The sequence below is a fragment of the Leptidea sinapis genome, chromosome 5 (genome assembly GCF_905404315.1).
Source record: "Leptidea sinapis chromosome 5, ilLepSina1.1, whole genome shotgun sequence".
Taxonomy (NCBI): domain Eukaryota; kingdom Metazoa; phylum Arthropoda; class Insecta; order Lepidoptera; family Pieridae; genus Leptidea; species Leptidea sinapis.
In genome coordinates this window covers 2465938-2484174 of record NC_066269.1, presented here as the reverse complement: position 1 = coordinate 2484174, position 18237 = coordinate 2465938, and the positions used below count along the sequence as shown (strand labels likewise).

At 34.4% G+C, this 18237-nt stretch overlaps 3 protein-coding genes and 1 non-coding gene across 7 annotated transcripts in view; 3 read left to right on the top strand and 1 right to left on the bottom strand.

The window, feature by feature from the left end:
- Positions 1 to 3138: 3138 nt before the first annotated feature.
- On the top strand, positions 3139 to 6670 carry LOC126964691 (RNA-binding protein 1). 3 transcript variants are annotated; one of them, XM_050807972.1, is made up of 5 exons: positions 3139 to 3289; positions 3404 to 3612; positions 4485 to 4547; positions 5905 to 6051; positions 6416 to 6670. In XM_050807972.1, the coding sequence occupies exons 2-5, from the start codon at positions 3404 to 3406 to the stop codon at positions 6420 to 6422; spliced, it is 426 nt and encodes a 141-aa protein (XP_050663929.1). In that variant the 5' UTR covers positions 3139 to 3289; the 3' UTR covers positions 6423 to 6670. The 3 variants fall into 3 exon arrangements, with proteins under 3 accessions (XP_050663929.1, XP_050663926.1, XP_050663928.1); XM_050807969.1 differs by having other exon boundaries at positions 5905 to 6144; XM_050807971.1 differs by lacking the exon at positions 6416 to 6670 and adding an exon at positions 5168 to 5630.
- Positions 4264 to 4401, top strand: LOC126964750 (small nucleolar RNA SNORA53). Its single transcript, XR_007729425.1, has one exon. It is a non-coding gene; the product is annotated as a small nucleolar RNA SNORA53 (small nucleolar RNA).
- Positions 6662 to 15021, bottom strand: LOC126964677 (UDP-xylose and UDP-N-acetylglucosamine transporter-like). Of its 2 annotated transcripts, none has more exons than XM_050807939.1 (5): positions 14882 to 15021; positions 14329 to 14737; positions 14137 to 14258; positions 13194 to 13461; positions 6662 to 10914 (listed from the first exon to the last, which is right to left on the bottom strand). In XM_050807939.1, exons 2-5 carry the CDS (start codon positions 14491 to 14493, stop codon positions 10555 to 10557), a joined length of 915 nt encoding a protein of 304 aa, XP_050663896.1. In that variant the 5' UTR covers positions 14494 to 14737; positions 14882 to 15021; the 3' UTR covers positions 6662 to 10554. The 2 variants fall into 2 exon arrangements, with proteins under 2 accessions (XP_050663896.1, XP_050663897.1); XM_050807940.1 differs by having other exon boundaries at positions 14329 to 14589; positions 14882 to 14974.
- Positions 15022 to 16728: 1707 nt separating this feature from the next.
- LOC126964663 (uncharacterized) overlaps positions 16729 to 18237 on the top strand; it is an 82073-nt gene continuing 80564 nt past the window's right edge. The window contains exon 1 of the mRNA XM_050807920.1: positions 16729 to 17097. Within this exon, the coding sequence (XP_050663877.1) occupies positions 17043 to 17097 (55 nt within the window). The 5' untranslated portion in view covers positions 16729 to 17042. The remainder of the gene's footprint in view (positions 17098 to 18237) is intronic.

Below are 18237 nucleotides of genomic sequence, written 5' to 3'. Positions count from 1 at the left end.
ACCCTGCCGATATATTCCTTAAAATTTGGGACGAGGATGTTATGACCCACATAACATCAGAGACAAATAAATATGCAAAGCGGCATATTGAGACATTCTCTAATCCCGCAATGAATGCCATTCTTCCAAAATATTTGGAGAAATGGAAATATGTGACGTTAGGAGTTTTGTACCGGTTGTTTGCTGTGTTTATTTATATGTCATTCGATCAACGTGCCGAGTTGGGGAATATTGGGAGACGGGCGTAATTGGGATGCCAGGATTCCGGCCGAATTATGAGCCGGAACAAATTTATGTTGTTAACAAGGTTCCTACACTTTGTTAGCGACATAGATAGTTCGGTTCATGGCTATGCACGGAAAATTTGCAAAGTGGCACCAATACTTGACCACTGCAATAAGATGTTTTCGGAATTATACATTCCCATGCAGCACATCTGCCTAGACGAGTCCTTGCTACTTTGGAAGGGTCGTCTAAGCTTTCGGCAATGTATAAGGTCGAAAGCTGCTCGTTTCGGCAGTAATCTTTCGACTTGTGCGAGTCTGCCACCGGCTATATGCTCAGGAGCAAATTGTACACCGGCAAGGATATGTCCATGCACCCAGGACCAGTTCATGGGTTCACTAACACAACTGCCAAAGTTGTATTACAGCTTATGGATGGGTATCTGGATGTTGGGCATATCTTAGTTATGGATAACTGTTACAACCAGATACCCCTAACAAGATACCTGAAAAGCCGGTGTACAGATGTTCTGGGCACAATAAACCGGGCGCGCAAGAATATTCTTGCATTCTAGCATTCTAGCATTCGTGGGATATTCCACAAGTGTTGAAAGATTTGAAGCACGGTCAAGTTCCACGTGGGACTTGTATAGGTAGCCACTGCGGTGACATAGCTCTTTTCACGTGGAAAGACGTGAAGCTAGTTACCGTTGTCTCTACGTACCATCAAAATCAGATGGTACCGGGAACGCGTGCTGGAGAAGCCAGGGACAAGCCAATCGCGGTAGAGGACAACCATAATATGGGCGGCGTCGATCTCAAAGATCAGAAACTCTCAATGTATCTGTTCGAAAGCAAGCGAGGCCGGAAATGGTATATGAAAGTATTCAAAAGACTACTGAACACCAGTCTTCTGAATGCTTATATAATATACACCCGCAACCCCACACATGTGGTATACTCACATAGCACGAAAGTGGCGGAAGGGTTACTTGCCCGATTTGGCGTAGGTCATATTCCTTTGCCAGCCTTACCAGCGCCGCATGTTTCCTTGCGACTCACGCTGGGCAATCATTTTGCAGTTTATACTGAGAAAATGCCCAACAGCCAGAGTCACAGGAGAGTGTACTGCGCGATGTGTAAGGCTCGCAATAAACGTACCCAGGTCAGGCAGATATGTCGACTGTGCCAGGTAGGCTTGTGTATCGGGGAGTGTTGGGTTGATTATCATTCGCTTGATATACTGTAAACCTGAATTTTCAGGTTCGCTTCCCGGGGCAACGATGAATAATGAGTGGCGTAGTAATGATTGAAGGATTTAGATGGATAAGTTTGACAGATGACTAATATTAGGATTTGAGTAAAAGAGATGTAAGCGGATGTACTTTTACAATTTAATCATAATTACTTTGAATAAATTTTCAATTAAAATTAACTACAGAGATACTAAGTAAAACGATAAATTGATATCTAAGCTAATTTACTTATAAAAGCGTAAACAGTATATGAAATTATTTAATTTTTTTTTTGTATTCTGTATCTCTGTGTCTAGTGATATCTGTATGTATGTATGTTGCGATACTTAGTCAAAGACAAATTAATATCTAAGATAATTTACTCATAAAACCATTAAATGTATATGAAATTGTTTCCAATTTTTTTTATTCTGTATCTCTGTGTCTAGCGATATCTGTATGTATGTAGCGATACTGAGTTACATAAACTGTAAATAAAATAGTTTTTTTTTATAATTTAATTTTAATTAATTATTATCCTAATAAAATTGTACAAATATTATTATACTTGTTTTTATACTTATCCATTACAGCTCAATTTAGACAAAATATAATTGATAATTAACATGACACTAGGTAGAATGCATTCAAAAATCGCGCAAATCGAGCACCCCGTATAGGGCCGTGTAAATACACGGCAGCTCACAGTTCAAGTTCGCGAATTTCTGTCGGCGCAAGTAGTTTTTAATAAAAATTTTTTATAACTTTTTGTTCTATGGTGTATATATATCATACATAATTGAAAAGCTTATTTCATTGCTATTTTGAACATAGTATTTTTTTAACAGAAAACATAGATTATCGCGACATAATATGAAGAATAAAAATCCTCGAATTTATGTCGTGAATTTCCTACTTTACGAAACATTTTGCTTCATAAGGTATAAGGTTTTATATTTTATACAAAGTTTTATTTATTCATAAAAACTAGATTAAATTTCTTATCGTACAGTATAAAAATTTGAAGTATGGATTCTAAATATCTATTCATAAGAGGGTTCTGAAAGTACGGTCATCAACGCGTGGAATATCGGTTCATCTTCAATTTCGTGGGTGTCTTTCTGCATGAATATCTCAAATTATTACTACCAAGACACGTATATTTTAGTTTTGTATTAGATAGAAAAAATAAAAAGGATTATATAACAAGTACTTATAAATAAAACCAATGTATTTCATTAAAAATACTCATTTATTCTAAAATATAATTGTTTATCAACTTTTTGTCGAAAGAAAGGTCTGAGTAAAATAAAAAAAATATCACAAATAAAATAAATTGCACTTATTATTATTGATTGTTTCAATAGCTTTCAGAAAAATGCAATAAAATTACTCTAACTATAAGCATTATTTTGCTATACCTAAAACAATACGCATAGACACGCGCTCGCTCGCGCCAAACTCGCCCGGTAAATAAGCGACATTCAACTTTTAGTGGGCTCGTCTTTTAACAGGTTAAATAGGTACCTACCTACATAATATGACCTGTACTAGTTCAATCACAGTTCAATACTAATTCATGTCAAATGTAATTGTCACTTGTGATTTGACATTTCGAATCACGATTCACGTCAAATTTCAACTAGCAAAGTTGCATTGCATTTTCAAAACGTATTGGGAATGGGACATGGGTGGGCGATTTCATCGGAAATAAAAATTTATTTTTAGTATTGTGGTTCGTAGTGTGGTTCAAAGAAACGTTTTTTTCATTTTATAAATTTCAATTCCAATAGTTTTAAGGAATATCAGTGTTACATCAATATTAATAAGGTAATAAACATACAATAATTGTTCTACATAACGGCATCACTAATTTGAAAACCCCTAATTTTGAGCAATATGGCGTCTAGAGCTGGACTATTACTAATTTTCAATCTGTTTCAGATGTCTCGGTACCGAGAATGGGACCTTTCATGTAAAGTGTATGTTGGCAATTTGGGAACCAATGCTTCAAAATATGAGATAGAAAAAGTTTTTGCCAAATACGGTAACATCAGAAATGTATGGGTTGCTAGGAATCCCCCTGGTTTTGCGTTTGTTGAGTTCGAAGATCCTCGTGATGCTGAAGACTCAGTCAGAGGCTTAGATGGAACGTAAGTTGCTGTCTTAATTTGTTTTGTGTTTCGACTAATCGCCATTTTGGATTCGATCGATCTCTGTTACACAGTAGGTACCTACTCGTGTATACCTACATGAATACATTCAGTAACCTATATTGATTGAGACACATGGCTGATATTAATAATTATGTACTTAGTCCTTGAAAATGGCATAGCCTTTAATTTTTCTAATTAAGTATAAGAAAACACAGTTGGGCTGATCTACAAGTTATATGCAGTATTTTATGCTGAACTTCTAATAGATTGATTTTTGAGTAACTACCTACCTAGTTACCCTGACGGATACAATATGGTTTGCAATACACGAAACTTAGGTTATGTACCTAACTTTCCTAATATTTTTTCCAAATGTGCAGGTATTATTTAAATCAATATGGAATTAGAATGATGTAGTTGTTTATTCCAAGAAAGTTGAAAACTGTCTTTGCAATACAATATAAAAATATTTAGGTACCTATTCACAAACTCTATCTTTGACTTATCAAAACTATAACAAACTTACTGTAAAGTATAACAACATAGGTAGGTACTGTGTGCTTGAGGTGGTATAAGGGTGTCTCACTGGATGTGAGAGTGGAATTTGATTTCAGTGAAGTACCAGTTCATTCCTATGAGATATTAAAATGCACTCTCCTTAGATCCGTTTCATTTTCAATGTGAAACGCTTGAGTCATAAGGGTGCTATAATATAGTACCTCCATTTTAAGACTGATATGTGATTTAATTTTTTGATTATCTCACTTGTCTTGAAGTGGGGAACAATGTTACTTAAACTATTTATCAACATTAATTGTTTTTTAGTTACTATAATGAATTATAATGAGTTAATACTTATTTCATTGTAGAAGATGCTGTGGGACAAGAATTAGAGTTGAAATGTCCAGTGGTAGAACAAGGAGAGATCGCAGGTATGTTGAGAATTATTTGATTATATGCTTAAATACAATTATTTGAGATAAGTCTTCAAAAGTCTTATAATAAATAATGCAATATAATGTTTCTTACATTAGAAAGTATAACTATAAATCTTAGATTAAGGATTGGTCTCTGCTGCCCTCCAACTTAGAGAGAGCTTATTCGAGCCAGTCACAAACAATGTGTAACATTGATGTGCCACATGTTCTGTTAAACTCTGCTTATAATTGAAACTAAACCGCTCGGTTGCATAGTAAAACTTTGTAAAAAATAATGCTATAAGAAAGACACTGGGATCACATAATCAGTAAGAATTTTATATTTTATTAATTTCAATGTAAAATAACACGAAAAGTATGTTACTAAATTTGAAAGATGCCATTGAGTATCAAGAAGACACACACGCAAGCATCTAATAGTTTTCATAATAAAAAAGGTATAGTTTTTAGGTCCTGTGGTATATAGTTGGAGCGCAGGGGAGACCAATCCTTAATAAATGTTATTTTTTATTATTCAAATGTCACTATTATATCAGTTGTAATTTTTTATATAACTTTAATCTGAGTTAATTATAAAGGCAAAATTAAATGTGGTGGGTGTTGGAACGTTACAGGTCCATTTTATCAACCAACCACCAACACACCAACGATCTCACCACATCTCTTCACCACAACAACAACAACGGCTATACAACTCTGAAATCCGCAATCGCCGCTCGCCACACCATGTTGAACATCGGCAAACAGCTCTCCAAACTGCAACGTGCAGCCGAAGCCTTCGCGAACTGCGCCCTCAGATTCCTCACAGCTGTCACCTAGATCCTACCTTCCCACTTTCCTGGACCAAATAAATTTGAAGTATAACAACAGTAGGAACATGCAAATCTGCAAAGTGAAATCCTGATCCGAATCTTCAGTCTGCACTCACACATCGAGGCACCAACTAGAGTCACAGGCTCTGGTCGGTGTCACAACTCAGCTTATATCATCAATTTGAAGATAGAAACAACTGAATTTCAAACTCCCTTCGGCCTCACAGCAGCCCTCAACGACGACCATCAGGCTCACCAAGTCTCGGTACATTTTCCTTTAAAACTTAGCACTACCTTACCTATACCTGTTTAGCACTAGTCTTGGGGTTACTCTAATGATAAAGTTGATATAGATAATTTTTCTGTGATTTTTTTAAGTACTTGAACTTAAAGTCATACCAAAGTTGCATACTGTCATTTGTTAAATACTTTTATAGTGATTGATTTTTTGAAGAATTCAGTATACATACTTTGGTTAAATATGCTTGGTGTCTTTAGTAACTTGAGAAGGACATTTTTTAATAAATAATTATGTGCAGGACAAGAAGCCGCAGTCCTCGTCGCCGATCCTATTCTCGTGGGCGTTCGATTTCACTTCGGCGCTCGCCTTCAGTTCGCCGCCGCTCGCCGTCGGTTCGGCGAACGAGATCCCGTGACAGACGCAGCCGTTCAGATAGCAAGAGCAGGTATACTAGGACTGTGATCAGCCCTTTACGACGCTCTTTGACGCCGAGGCGCTCCAGGTCCTTCGAGCGGTCGCGATCAAACAGCAGAAATAGGTAAGCAATGTGTTCCATCAACCGAACGACGAAACAACTACGCATTAGCTTGGACGACCTGTAGTAAGATGTTTAATGGTCTACAAAACGTAAACTATACAGTTATTTATTATATGTTTTGTAATGTACAAGTAGTAATAGTTATTTATGCAACTGTTGTGTAATAAGTTTATGTAAATAAAATAGAATGTCTTTGAAATATATGAAATACTTGTCCTGTAGTATAAAAATTATTGTATAAATTAATAATTATATTGTAATCATTTTTCAGATATTGAAAGGAGACCCTAGACTGACTGAGGATCTAAAAATATTTAAATAATCAAACTAAGTGACGGAGTGTATATTATGTTAGTGATCAATGAGTGTTTGTGATGAGTTTACTTAACCGTGTTAGGTAATAACTTTTTTGTTTAAAATTATCAAAGCAGCTTATTCTTTGTAAATTTGCATTCTGTTCACATTATCTGTGTGCATTAAATATTAATTGTATTGTAGATTTAAGTTAATATACAACTTTACTTCATCTAATTGTTTTATTTATTTTTTGTATATTTCCATACAATATAAATCTTATAAAAATAAAATTTATAACAAATGTAAATTTTTCTTTAAACAGTTAAACATATTTACATAAGATACAATATCAATATTGCTGTGCCATGTAGGTACGCTAGCTGTTTCATGATTACATGGTTTATGTATATCATCAGGCTGAAACAGTTTTAATTTCATTGTTGCCTAATTCTTAAAAAAAAGCAACTGCTGGCTTAAAGCACCTCTTTCTACACTTATTTAGTCTCATCAGCTTGTTGTTTAAAGCTGTGGTTTCGATTTAAACACTAATTGACAACACAAACCAAAAAAATGTGAGACGAAATGTCTATAATATAACCATGCAGTTGCAACTTACAACCACCCAAATCAAAATTCATTTAGGTCAGAGAAATGATACTTTTGAATGGCAAAAGTTATACTTTTTACCATTAACCACCACTTCGGAAAAGGTTGAGCTTTAAATATAAGAAGTGTCAAGAGACCCATTGCCACTTTTAAGTGTCCGTTCAAACCGGCTCGGAGAGGAGAGCTGATTTTTATCACATTTAAAAAATTTGAGTCATTGTAATAGTGTTTATTTTTACATTTCACTTCTTTTGTTATTGTAAATGCCTGAAAGCAAACCCACCAGCTTAATGTAAAATAATAAGAGGACCCGACAGACTACTTTTGATGACTGTGCTTTTCCAGTCGGTCTATGTGAAACAACTTAGTCAGCTCCGACCTGTACCAAAAGTATAACTCGCCGGTCTGTGTGAAGAGAAGAGCGCGGGCCGTTCTGTATGTACGGACACTAAATCAACATTTACAAATTATGTTAAGTGATGCAACAAAAATACTCAATAACTTACACACTGTAAATAATTTAAAAACCACTAATTATCGAATAGGTACAGTAGATGCACCAATCAATCACCACACACATTAAATAAATAATAATCAACGATTACAAAGATACAATAAAAGAAACTAATTTCAACAATCTGAAGCAGTTCCGATGACAGGATCATCCAGCGACTGTTGACCTCAATGACACACGGATCACGCTTCCCTCCAAGAACAATATAAAAATACTCAAAAAGACAACATTTATAATCAATAAAATAGTTCTTGTCTTATTAACCGACTTCAAAAAAGGAGGAGGTTCTCAATTCGTCGGTTTTTTTTTTATGTTTGTTACCTCAAAACTTTCGACTGGGTGAACCAATTTTGATAATTCTTTTTTTATTTGAAAGCTGGTGCTTCCCAAATGGTCCCATTGTAATTTGGTCCAGATCTGACAGTGGAAGCCATGAGAAAACCATTTATTGCACATTATATCTACTGTTTTGGAATAGTGTTTTTGAAGGCGGTTGTTTTATTGTTAAATTTTTTTTTATTGTAACAAAACAAATACGTGGAAAACACTGAAAATGTTTAGAACTGGCCAGTTAGAAACATTGCTAATGAAAACTTTTTTGAAAACTCAATTTTAGAACTCTTTGGTAACCTTATGTAGTATATTGCATTCATTTGTTTTTGTGATTGGAGGCAAATCTAAAACTTGTTACACGTGAAAATGAACCAACGTGAGAAAATTTTCGGTCAATGATTTATTATGACTTTCGTTGTGGGCTTACTCAACAACAAAGCTATGATAGGCTGCGATTAGCATTTCTTAATGAAGCCCCATCTCGTGCCACTATTTACAATTGGTTTAACGAGTTTAAGCGTGGACGTAGCAATATCAATGATGATCCGCGTGAGGGACGTCATTTAACAGCGACTACTGAAGATAACATCAGTGCTGTGCGACGCATGATAGAGGAAGATAAGAGAGTGACCTATCAGCAGATACGGGCATTGGTATGAGACAAGTTCAAAAAATATTACACGAACATTAAGGCGTCAGGAAGCTTTGTACCAAATGGATTCCCCATACTTTAACTGACGGCCAGAAACACATTCACTAGGACTGGTGTCGCCAAATGTTAGATAAGTTCAACGGCGGTGACTCAAATGCTATATTTGACATCGTCACAGATGATGAAAGCTGGCTACGAACCCGAAACCAAAAGACAATCAGCTCAGTGGGTGTTTCCTTTCGAGGATCTGCCAACTAAGGTAAAGAAAGGAAGAAGTCAAGGAAAAAATATGATTGCCTCATTCTTTGGTCGGAAAGGTCATTTCGCGACAGTTGTGCTAGAAGATGGAAGGACAGTTACTGCAGACTGGTATGTCAATTGCTGTTTGCCTGTTGTCTTGGAAAAAATTCGACAGCAGCGCTCTCGTATCAGGATCCTTCTCTCCTTCACCATGACTATGCTTCAGCGCACTCCGCAAAACGGGCTGTTGAATATTTGACTATGGCAGCTGACAACTAAAGATAAAATTCGAGGTACAGTGCTCCCAAATTAATAATGCGCATACAGATCGTCGCTAATTGGCGTATTCCCGGAAACACCCGAACCATTCAATCGTAAGAACCCTAAACAATGCACTTGCATTTTGCACCTTGTGCAAAAGAAATAGGAGTCAAATCATGTGTTCATAATACGAAAACAAATCGGGCGGTCGGCTGTGGTAGCCGGTCAGTCAGTCGTCTTTAAGTATTGGTGCCGACTGCACGTGTTCAGTGATCAGTCTATGCGGAATTATATAGAGCTCCTATAACACACCCCTCTCGTTATTATTATTGTAATATAATTCTACTAAATTATGCAAAAGTAATGCATTTTACCACTCTATATAGATATCGTCTCTACTCCTGTCTCTACTATTACCTCTCTATATAGAAATACGACCGTTGCCGAAAAGTGGCGAAGATCTGTAAGCAGTGTATTCCCATACGAGCCCTGAAGATGCGGTGAAAGCGTACGAAAATGACATAGAAGAGACCCCTAAGGAAGAATGGGCCCACTGCTATTCGCAGTGGTTCCATCGAATGCGACGACGTGTAGAGAGGAACGGAGATTACTTCGAAAAACAATAAAAGTATTAGCAACTGTCTACGACAGCAAACGACATTAAGCCGTTTTTCATTTTCTAAACATTTTCAGTGTTACCTAGGTACATATTACGTGGAGTCATCCTGTTTGCAAAAACTATGAATGTTACTAAAAGGGCAACTAAAGATCAAATAGCCCATATTTCCCTTATCTAGTCCAAAATCACAGAGAATGATCTCTAATTATAAGTTTGGCTAGAAATACTAGACTCAAAGAATGGTTTAAGCGTTACCGAGAAACTGTTGAGATTATTATTTCATTGGGGATCCTAAATTTCGAGATCCAGGTTTTTAAAGCAGTTCAATATATTGCGACTCTTGCAGTTTTGGATTTTTGCCACATGTTCGACCAAGTCTCAAACAGCTTAGATTTGAAGGTGACGTGACAAGACGTGAGAGAAGATTTGAGAATGTTGTAGGGAATGTGAACCAAATATGCCTGTATGGCCTCGCATCTATGTTAATTTGAAATCATAGCACTCCTTTAAAATTTCACTTATCTTGTGTAGTTATACTTTTTGAACTTAATGGATTTGAGAGGATTGATTGAAGGCAGCTTTTGAAGTCTGAAAGTGAAGGTAATAGAATTGTTCAGGCTATGGGACTTAATAAAATAGCTTCGGGTATGGCGATATAGTTCCGTGTATAAATATAACTGTAGAGGGGATCCATATCGCACCACCAACCGGGCACATGGATGTTTTAGAAGCATCAGTGAAAATCTTATGCCAATCTGTGATACACACATAATAGAGTTTTATTGGCCCCAACCATGTGTATGGGGGATAGACCTTAATAAAGGAATATAGGGTGCAACAAATTCATTTAAAAGATATTTACGTAATCCAAGTCAGTTGCCAGATTAATCATTTTTTCTTATATTTAACTGGCTGCTGTTTCATGTTGTAAAAGAAATCAAAATAAAAATATGTGCCAATAAAAACTAAAACAGATCCAACAATATGATAAATAGTAATGCTATTTTTAAAAACTATAGATGAAATTAACAAAGATAAAAATTTCCTTATAGTGAGAATAAACGTAACAGTAACAGATGTTTCCTTAGTTGCTAATTCATGGACGGAACTGGAGCAAAAGAATTGAGATACAGTATTTATCACGAGTAACAACCATAAATAGATTGATAAACTTAAGGCTACAGAGTATAATTCGGATGATATCACTAGGAACAACGGAACCGGGATTGCATGAGTGAAGAATAGCATCTGGAACAAAATATTTTGTATTAGAAATACATTTATTTACTAAAGGGTATGATAAATAACATAACATTGTAAATGTCCTAACCACCAAGAACCACACATTATTTTCTTTTATATAGTTTGCTATATGTACTATAGTAAGCCTTTTTTGTAAAAGAAGAGAAGTATCACACTTTAAAACTTCCATTTCTTCTAATCTAAACTATAGAAAGTTACAGATTTAGAATAAATGGCTTTTTACAACAAATTTTATCAGGTGTCTTTGAAACTGTACAGTAGACTATACATTCCAATAGTATGGGTTCCAATAGAAAACAACTCGAGTTGTTACTGTTTGAAATGAAAATAATCTAGACTTATGAAGAAACTAGCTGTTGCCCGTGACGCTATGAAACAGAAAATTATACACAGCGTGGCGCTAGAATGGCGACATTAAATAAACACATGGGTAGAACTACCTACTTAACCATAATGATAAAAAAATATTCAAAAATAAAAATTTCATAATATCTTTTCAGAACAACCTGTAAGAAATCTAGTAGCCGCGTGCTAGCATAGGCACTGACACCCAATTCTTGCCATCTTATGCGACCAGGTAAGGGCGATTAAATTTGGTTTCCTAAGCATATAATTTGTTTGTTTGAAAATTTAAATTTATCAATTATTATTTAATTTAAATTTTAAAGTAGCTTATCCCAGTCTCACTACTTTATGCTCTCTCTTGACTTTGGGGCTACTCGCTTGTCTTTTGCGTTTCAGATTTGCTTCAGCAAGTCTTGTCAATGTAGTGTCTCTAGTTTTTAGTTTAGGCCTGTAGAAGCTATTGCTGGACTTAAATTAAATTTATTTGTCAATTTCTTAACACAGTGGAAAAATATAAGAGATCTTGGTCACTAGATGTTGGCTGGCAGAAATCAATTGCCTGAATGGTTCCGCGGAAACGGTCTGGTGTTAAATCTAACAAAGACCCAATTTATATGTTTCGATCACTCTGGTCGGACTCGGCGGCAGCTGGTTGTAAATATCAATGATGTTCGTTTACAACAGGTTAAAGCAGCGTCCTTCCTCGGTTTTCAATTAGATCAAACTTTGTCGTGGGATCACCACATCGAAAATCTATCTGGTAGATTAGCCCGTAGGAGCGCTCGGGTTTATAATAAACTCCCGGACTATATCACAAGCGTGTCAAATTGTAACACTTTTAAATATAAACTCATAATAAGCCATCATTGAGCGCTCGTTTTGCTCATATAATGAATTTATAAATTAATAATTGAATTATTATGTTAACTATGTATGACGTGTAATAGTATTTACGAATAAAAACTTGAACTTGAACTAGTATCCCTGGATCTACCATTAAAAGGTATCCTCAGATAGATTCCAGTGTCTCCGTACCTGTGTCTCACTTTCTGAACTGTTTGTAAAGTCACACCCACTATTCTTGTAGCATGACACATACTGATGCCTAGTTCCAGAAAAGTCATAATCCTAACACATTCTTCAGGTGAAAGAGGCATGATAAATAAAGTCTATGTGCATGATGATCAAGGATAAATTTGTAAACAAAAAAAATAATGGTATAACTGTCATTCAAAAAAGTTTATTTTTTATGATTATGAAGTTTTTATATATAAAATTTAACTGTTTGAGTCCTATTACTTTTGAAATCTTTGGACTTAAAAAGTTATTGCAATTTTAAAAGTGTGATACTTAGTTTTACAGGCCAGTGTATTTCTTAAATTTGTGCTTAGCGAGTCCTAGTATACTGTCAGGTACTTTATTGGAAAATTGAATACCAAGAATTATTTATCTTCTTGTATTGAATGAATTCAGAGTATTTATACTGTCAGGGAAGGGTTATGATGTTTTCTCACTGCAGTCTTACTATCCACTAGTAGTTGCTCATTGCATTCGCAACTAAAGGTTTTTTTTTATATGAGAGGGGGCAAACGGGCAAGAGGCTCACGGGATGGGGAGAGGTGAGGCAACCGCCCATGGACATCCGCAACAACAGGTGTGTCAAGAAATGCGTTGCCGACCTTTAAGGTGGGAGTATGCTCTTTTCTTGAATGTCCCTTAGTCGTATCTGTTATCTCAATAAAATGTTTAATGTGAGAATAATTATTAACAGAGAGAGTTGTCACACTGAAAGATGCAGGGCAAGCCTGTCAGCCATTAAAGTGACATCCCATTTTCCATGGACGCACACCAAGATAGGGAAGATATTAGTAGGATATCATATTAAATTGTAATGGCTATTTGTTATAACAATGTCATACCTCTTGTGGATGCTTTCCATATTTTGTGTACAAACTTTCTTGCTGCAAACCAGTGAACGCCCCAGAAATGAGAGTCACTAGCAGCAGAATTACACCCATACACCACTGAAAAAATTTGCCTTGTCTCTTTTCAATTATTGTAGCATCTCCATAAGTAGCAATGAATACTCCAAAGGTGATTATTATAGACCCTATTAATGAGTTTAATTTCGGTTTTTTTCTCTTGACATACCATGAGACTAGCATGCTTGCTGGAGAAGCTGCTGATCTGAAAATTCAACAATTGTTACAGCCCATACCAATAAGTGTTTTATATATTATGGGTACCATTTTTTTACATCATGTCCGTCAAATAGACTGTCAACTTAGTAAAATAAGTTGTTGGATGTGCAAGTATATTAAAATATATATTATACCATTAGTTAAATAATTCTTTATTGTGCTTGTTTATCAATAATAATAAAAAAATTGCATTTTATGCAAATCCACAAATTATCAGTAAAATATTTATAAGAGAAATAATTTTAGATGTATAGGATTTTAATATTATAATACCAACTGTTTTTAATTTAAATCTATACCTGAAAAGCTCTATGCAAAGGACATGTCATTTCATTTATCAGATAAAAGCATCATTTTTAAGTTAGTTTTAGTAATTTATTCAAAAACAATTGGACCTCTTTAGAAAGAAGCACTGTTTCTCATGTCATCATCAGTGAACACTTGACATCTTAAAATTAGTTTTTATTTGGGTTACTGCTAACAAAGAATGTGTAGAATTTACTTCAAATATAGTGTACCTATACTCCATCTCATTTTAAAGCACCTTTTGGAGACTCATGAAACAGGGTCACCACTGCAGATATAGTTAGTATAATATTAATAATATAAGGTTCAAATCTCACATCACAATAAAACAAAATAGATTGTCTAGGGGGGTTACCTTATGATCATGTGTAGAGTGGACGGCACATGCAATGTATAAACATAATTATTTGCTACACTGGTGGCAAAAAATAAACAAATAAGGATTAAATAATGCTTCAGAGGAATGTTTGGGGACAACTGAAAAACGAAAAGCATTAGTAAAACAAACTAAAAACATGCATAAATTACTTGTGTTTAAAATACTTACAACACTCTCTCTCATTGCCAACAGACCCTGTAATGCTATACTGAGGAACTGTGAAAATGTTACTAAGTTTGCAGCATCTGGCTTATTTACAACAATGATCTCCATAAAAGTAGTACTAAGGCAACAGCCCACAAAAACTTTAGATATTATTCTTGTAGAACTCATTTTGGTAAATTGTAAGTGATATTACTAATTATAAGGTTGGCGAAAGCAATTAAATTGCTGGTACGTACAATCTTAGATCACATCATCGATAATTCTCTGTAGATTACCAAAATATTAGTATCATACCATCAGGAGTCACACATCCCATTATAGATGCGATATAAATAAGTCTATGTGAAGGTGTGTAGGAAAGTAAATAGCATTTAGATTATCTTGTAGTTTTTTAGGATTTGCACGTCCATTTCTGGGAATAAAAATGTTTTGAATTAAGAATATACGTGGCTTTAAAGAAAAGCCACTTTACATACTTACTACAATTTACAAGTAATTACATATAATTAAGAAACTAAAATAGATGGATAATTAATAATTATAAAAGTAGAGGTACCTATAAAATTAATAAAATATTTAAAAAAACTTTTGTTTGTAAAGTTTAGTAAAAGTGTACATTCAACATTGTTATTTCCAAATTACAATTTCTATTTCCCATGACCCATACAGTGTTCAATGTTTACTGTTTAAAAGTCGGCTGTCAGATGTCACCAGTGTGTTCTTTTTCTAATTTCTTCATTTTATTTTTGCCTCTGACACTGACATTTACATCTTATTTTCCCGTGACTCGTGTGGTTAGCATTTCATCGTTCTTCTTTGTTAGATTTAATTTGTTCTAATTTGGGTAATAACTAAATCGGTGGGTAGTAAATCATTAAAAGCAGCAGCAGAAAAATTGTGCTATCCACTCGTTATATTCATGAAATGGAAATTACTAATTAAGTTTCTACACTTGAAAATGTTCTCGTTTTGCTAGGAGATTAGGACTACATGCACTATTAAGAATAAACGGGATTCGAAGCTGTTCTTACAGTTCATTATAAATATTACTTTCTTAATGCAGATTATATGGCACTAATTACCCCTTTGTTGCAAAACAAACATTGTTCCGATATCAGCTGCTTTCCCCCATAGCAAACTTCCATATAACATAATGTTTAGGAAATAACTGAATTTAATTAATCTTGGTGGGTTCTATCTAGTATGGGTCAGATTTTTAATTCTTCTAATACAAAAAGTTTCAGCACTGAGATTAATTGAGATTGCCTCAATATTGACAACCGTTCATTCTTTCATGTAATTCCAAGAAACGAAGTAGTCTACAAGTTTTAAAGGGCCCCATTTTAATATTATACTCCTTGATACGGTTTTATACATAAATTATGTAGAAGTACCAACTTGAGCATATTCAATTGCCTTCATATGGGTGCTATTACTTAGAGACATAACAGATATCAAAATGGCTATTATGGCTGCATAGTATGAAAATATTAATCATGTTGATAATTTTTTTAATTATAATTGAGATCACTATGACTGATTGCCTCCAATTTATTGAGCGAGAAATTCAAAAGATATGGTTAAAAGTGTGGAAACAGGAACAAGACATGAAAGTAGTAAAGCAGCATACAAGAAAGCATACCTGTAACATCAATTGTACAATCAATATATTGAAAGATAACAATCGAGATTTTATAGTCACGATAATAGATTGCATTTTGGAGATAATACCTAAACCACCAACCTCGCCTTACTAGGCGTTATGCGAAATAATGTTTGCCCACACTGTAGATCAAATGAAGAAACTATCGGAATTTTTTTATTATTTATAGACTTCTACCAGCGTGTGAAATTCATAAATTAACCAAATAACCAGATATTCATAAACCTCGCCAGCAATCACTTGATGACTTATAAAAAGACAAAAGACGTTACAAGCAAACATAAAAATATGTTAAAAATAAAATTCTAGCAATTTATTGAATTAGGCGTTACTTTGGGGAAATTCACAATTATTCAAATGTCCAAATGACATGACCTTTCTTGAGTGTCATGTCATGTGGAACATGAATTTGGTGAGTGAACATCTCCTGAGGATGCCTCGTGTAGAGGTGAAACACATGTCGAATTGATAGAAGACGAATCTTAGTGGAATTTACACTCAAGAAGGCTCACAACATTTAAAATAATCTTAATTTTAAGTTCTAACAATATTAAATGAAATGAAGTGAATTACATCGTGAAAACAGAATAGCAAAAACAATATATAAAAAACCTTACTTAAAACCTTTGTTACCAAGGCATAAAATTTGAATAAAAAATTATAACATTAGTGACAACTTGATAAGTATACAGCAACTACTCTTTGTAGGTACTCACTAAATATGCGGATAAAATTACAAAGTTGATAGGTACATCTTGAATAACTTGATAGTTCGCGGTGAGACGTGTGTGAGTAAGACGGGTACTGAACAACTTTTCGCGCCAAAATGATTTCGACGATTCGAATGCATAAAATTGTAGTTAGAATCTTTTTTACTAAACTTTTATTCTGCTGAGTGTGCGTGGAAGTTCAACAGTATTGTTTAATTGGTGAAATAACTTCGTGCAGTGATATAAATACTTACTTTTATTTTAAATACAATTTATTGCACCATGCAAAGGGTTTTGAATTTTATGAACACGTTGTATGTTTGTTATTTATCACAAATAGAAAAATGTTAACAGGATTTTTAGTGACATTATTAGTAGTTGTTCACAATTCCCAATCAGGTGAGTGTAATTATCACGTAGTTATTATGTTTCATGAGAATTTGGCCATATTTCTCTTTTTCTACATCGAGTATTTTCTCGCAATCATAATTAAAATGTATATAGGTACTATTGCCAAAACAAGAGACAGAAATATAATAGTATAATATTATTGCGTACAGAAGAAGTCTGTCATTGAATTTTTAAGTTACAATTTTAAAATATTCTAGAAGGTAATAAGTTGTAGCTGATTTCACAAGATACAACTTTCAAAATGATAGGTTTGTTCCATAAAGAAACTTAAGTTTGTTCTAGAACAGCGTGTGGAATATTGCAATAAAGGTCTTGAGTAATAATACGTCAAGTACACCTAGGTAGGTACGTCAGTATTCAACAAATATATTTTTAATAACAATAGTAAAAATAATATAATGAGGTTTCATTTTATATTATTCTGTGAAAGTACCATCCTAAGTTCGTATTTATGTAAACAATAGGAACAAGCATAAACTTATCATGCCTACTACTCGGCTAAGTCGAGTCAGTCTTTTGTGGAGCGACTATACATATATTATTATTTTACAACATGATCCCAGAAAATGTTCCAAACAAATGTATTACGAAATTCAAAGAAATTGTTAAAAGACGTTGATAGCAGCCTAGGGAACCTCTAAGAAAAAAGCGATTCACTCGATTGTATGAAACGTGCAGTAATTGATAGATTGACAGATGACGGCTATAATCTTGTAAAAAACAGAGATAGCCGAAATCCACTACGTTTTAAGCAACTATTCGCTTTCAAACTTAGGCGAATTATACTTTGTCGCCAATCGCCATAATGTAATTACTACTATTTCAAACTTATGTCAAATCACTGCACGTTTCATACTAAACTGAATTTCAATTATTACGTAGGCAGTTCCGCCGCTTGTTACGTAGTATTTACATCCTCTTTGCTACCACCACCCATTCGAAAAGGTATGCCTCATAAGTCAGACCTGAGAAGACTTTGAACTTGAAAAACCAAGCTGAAACCGTGTCATTTATTTGACAAAAAATAACTATATAGTATACTAGCTGACCCAGCAAACGTTGTATTGCCGATATTAAAATCGCGATACAAAAGTAACTGCTAATCGTAGATGGGTGAAAATTTGAAGT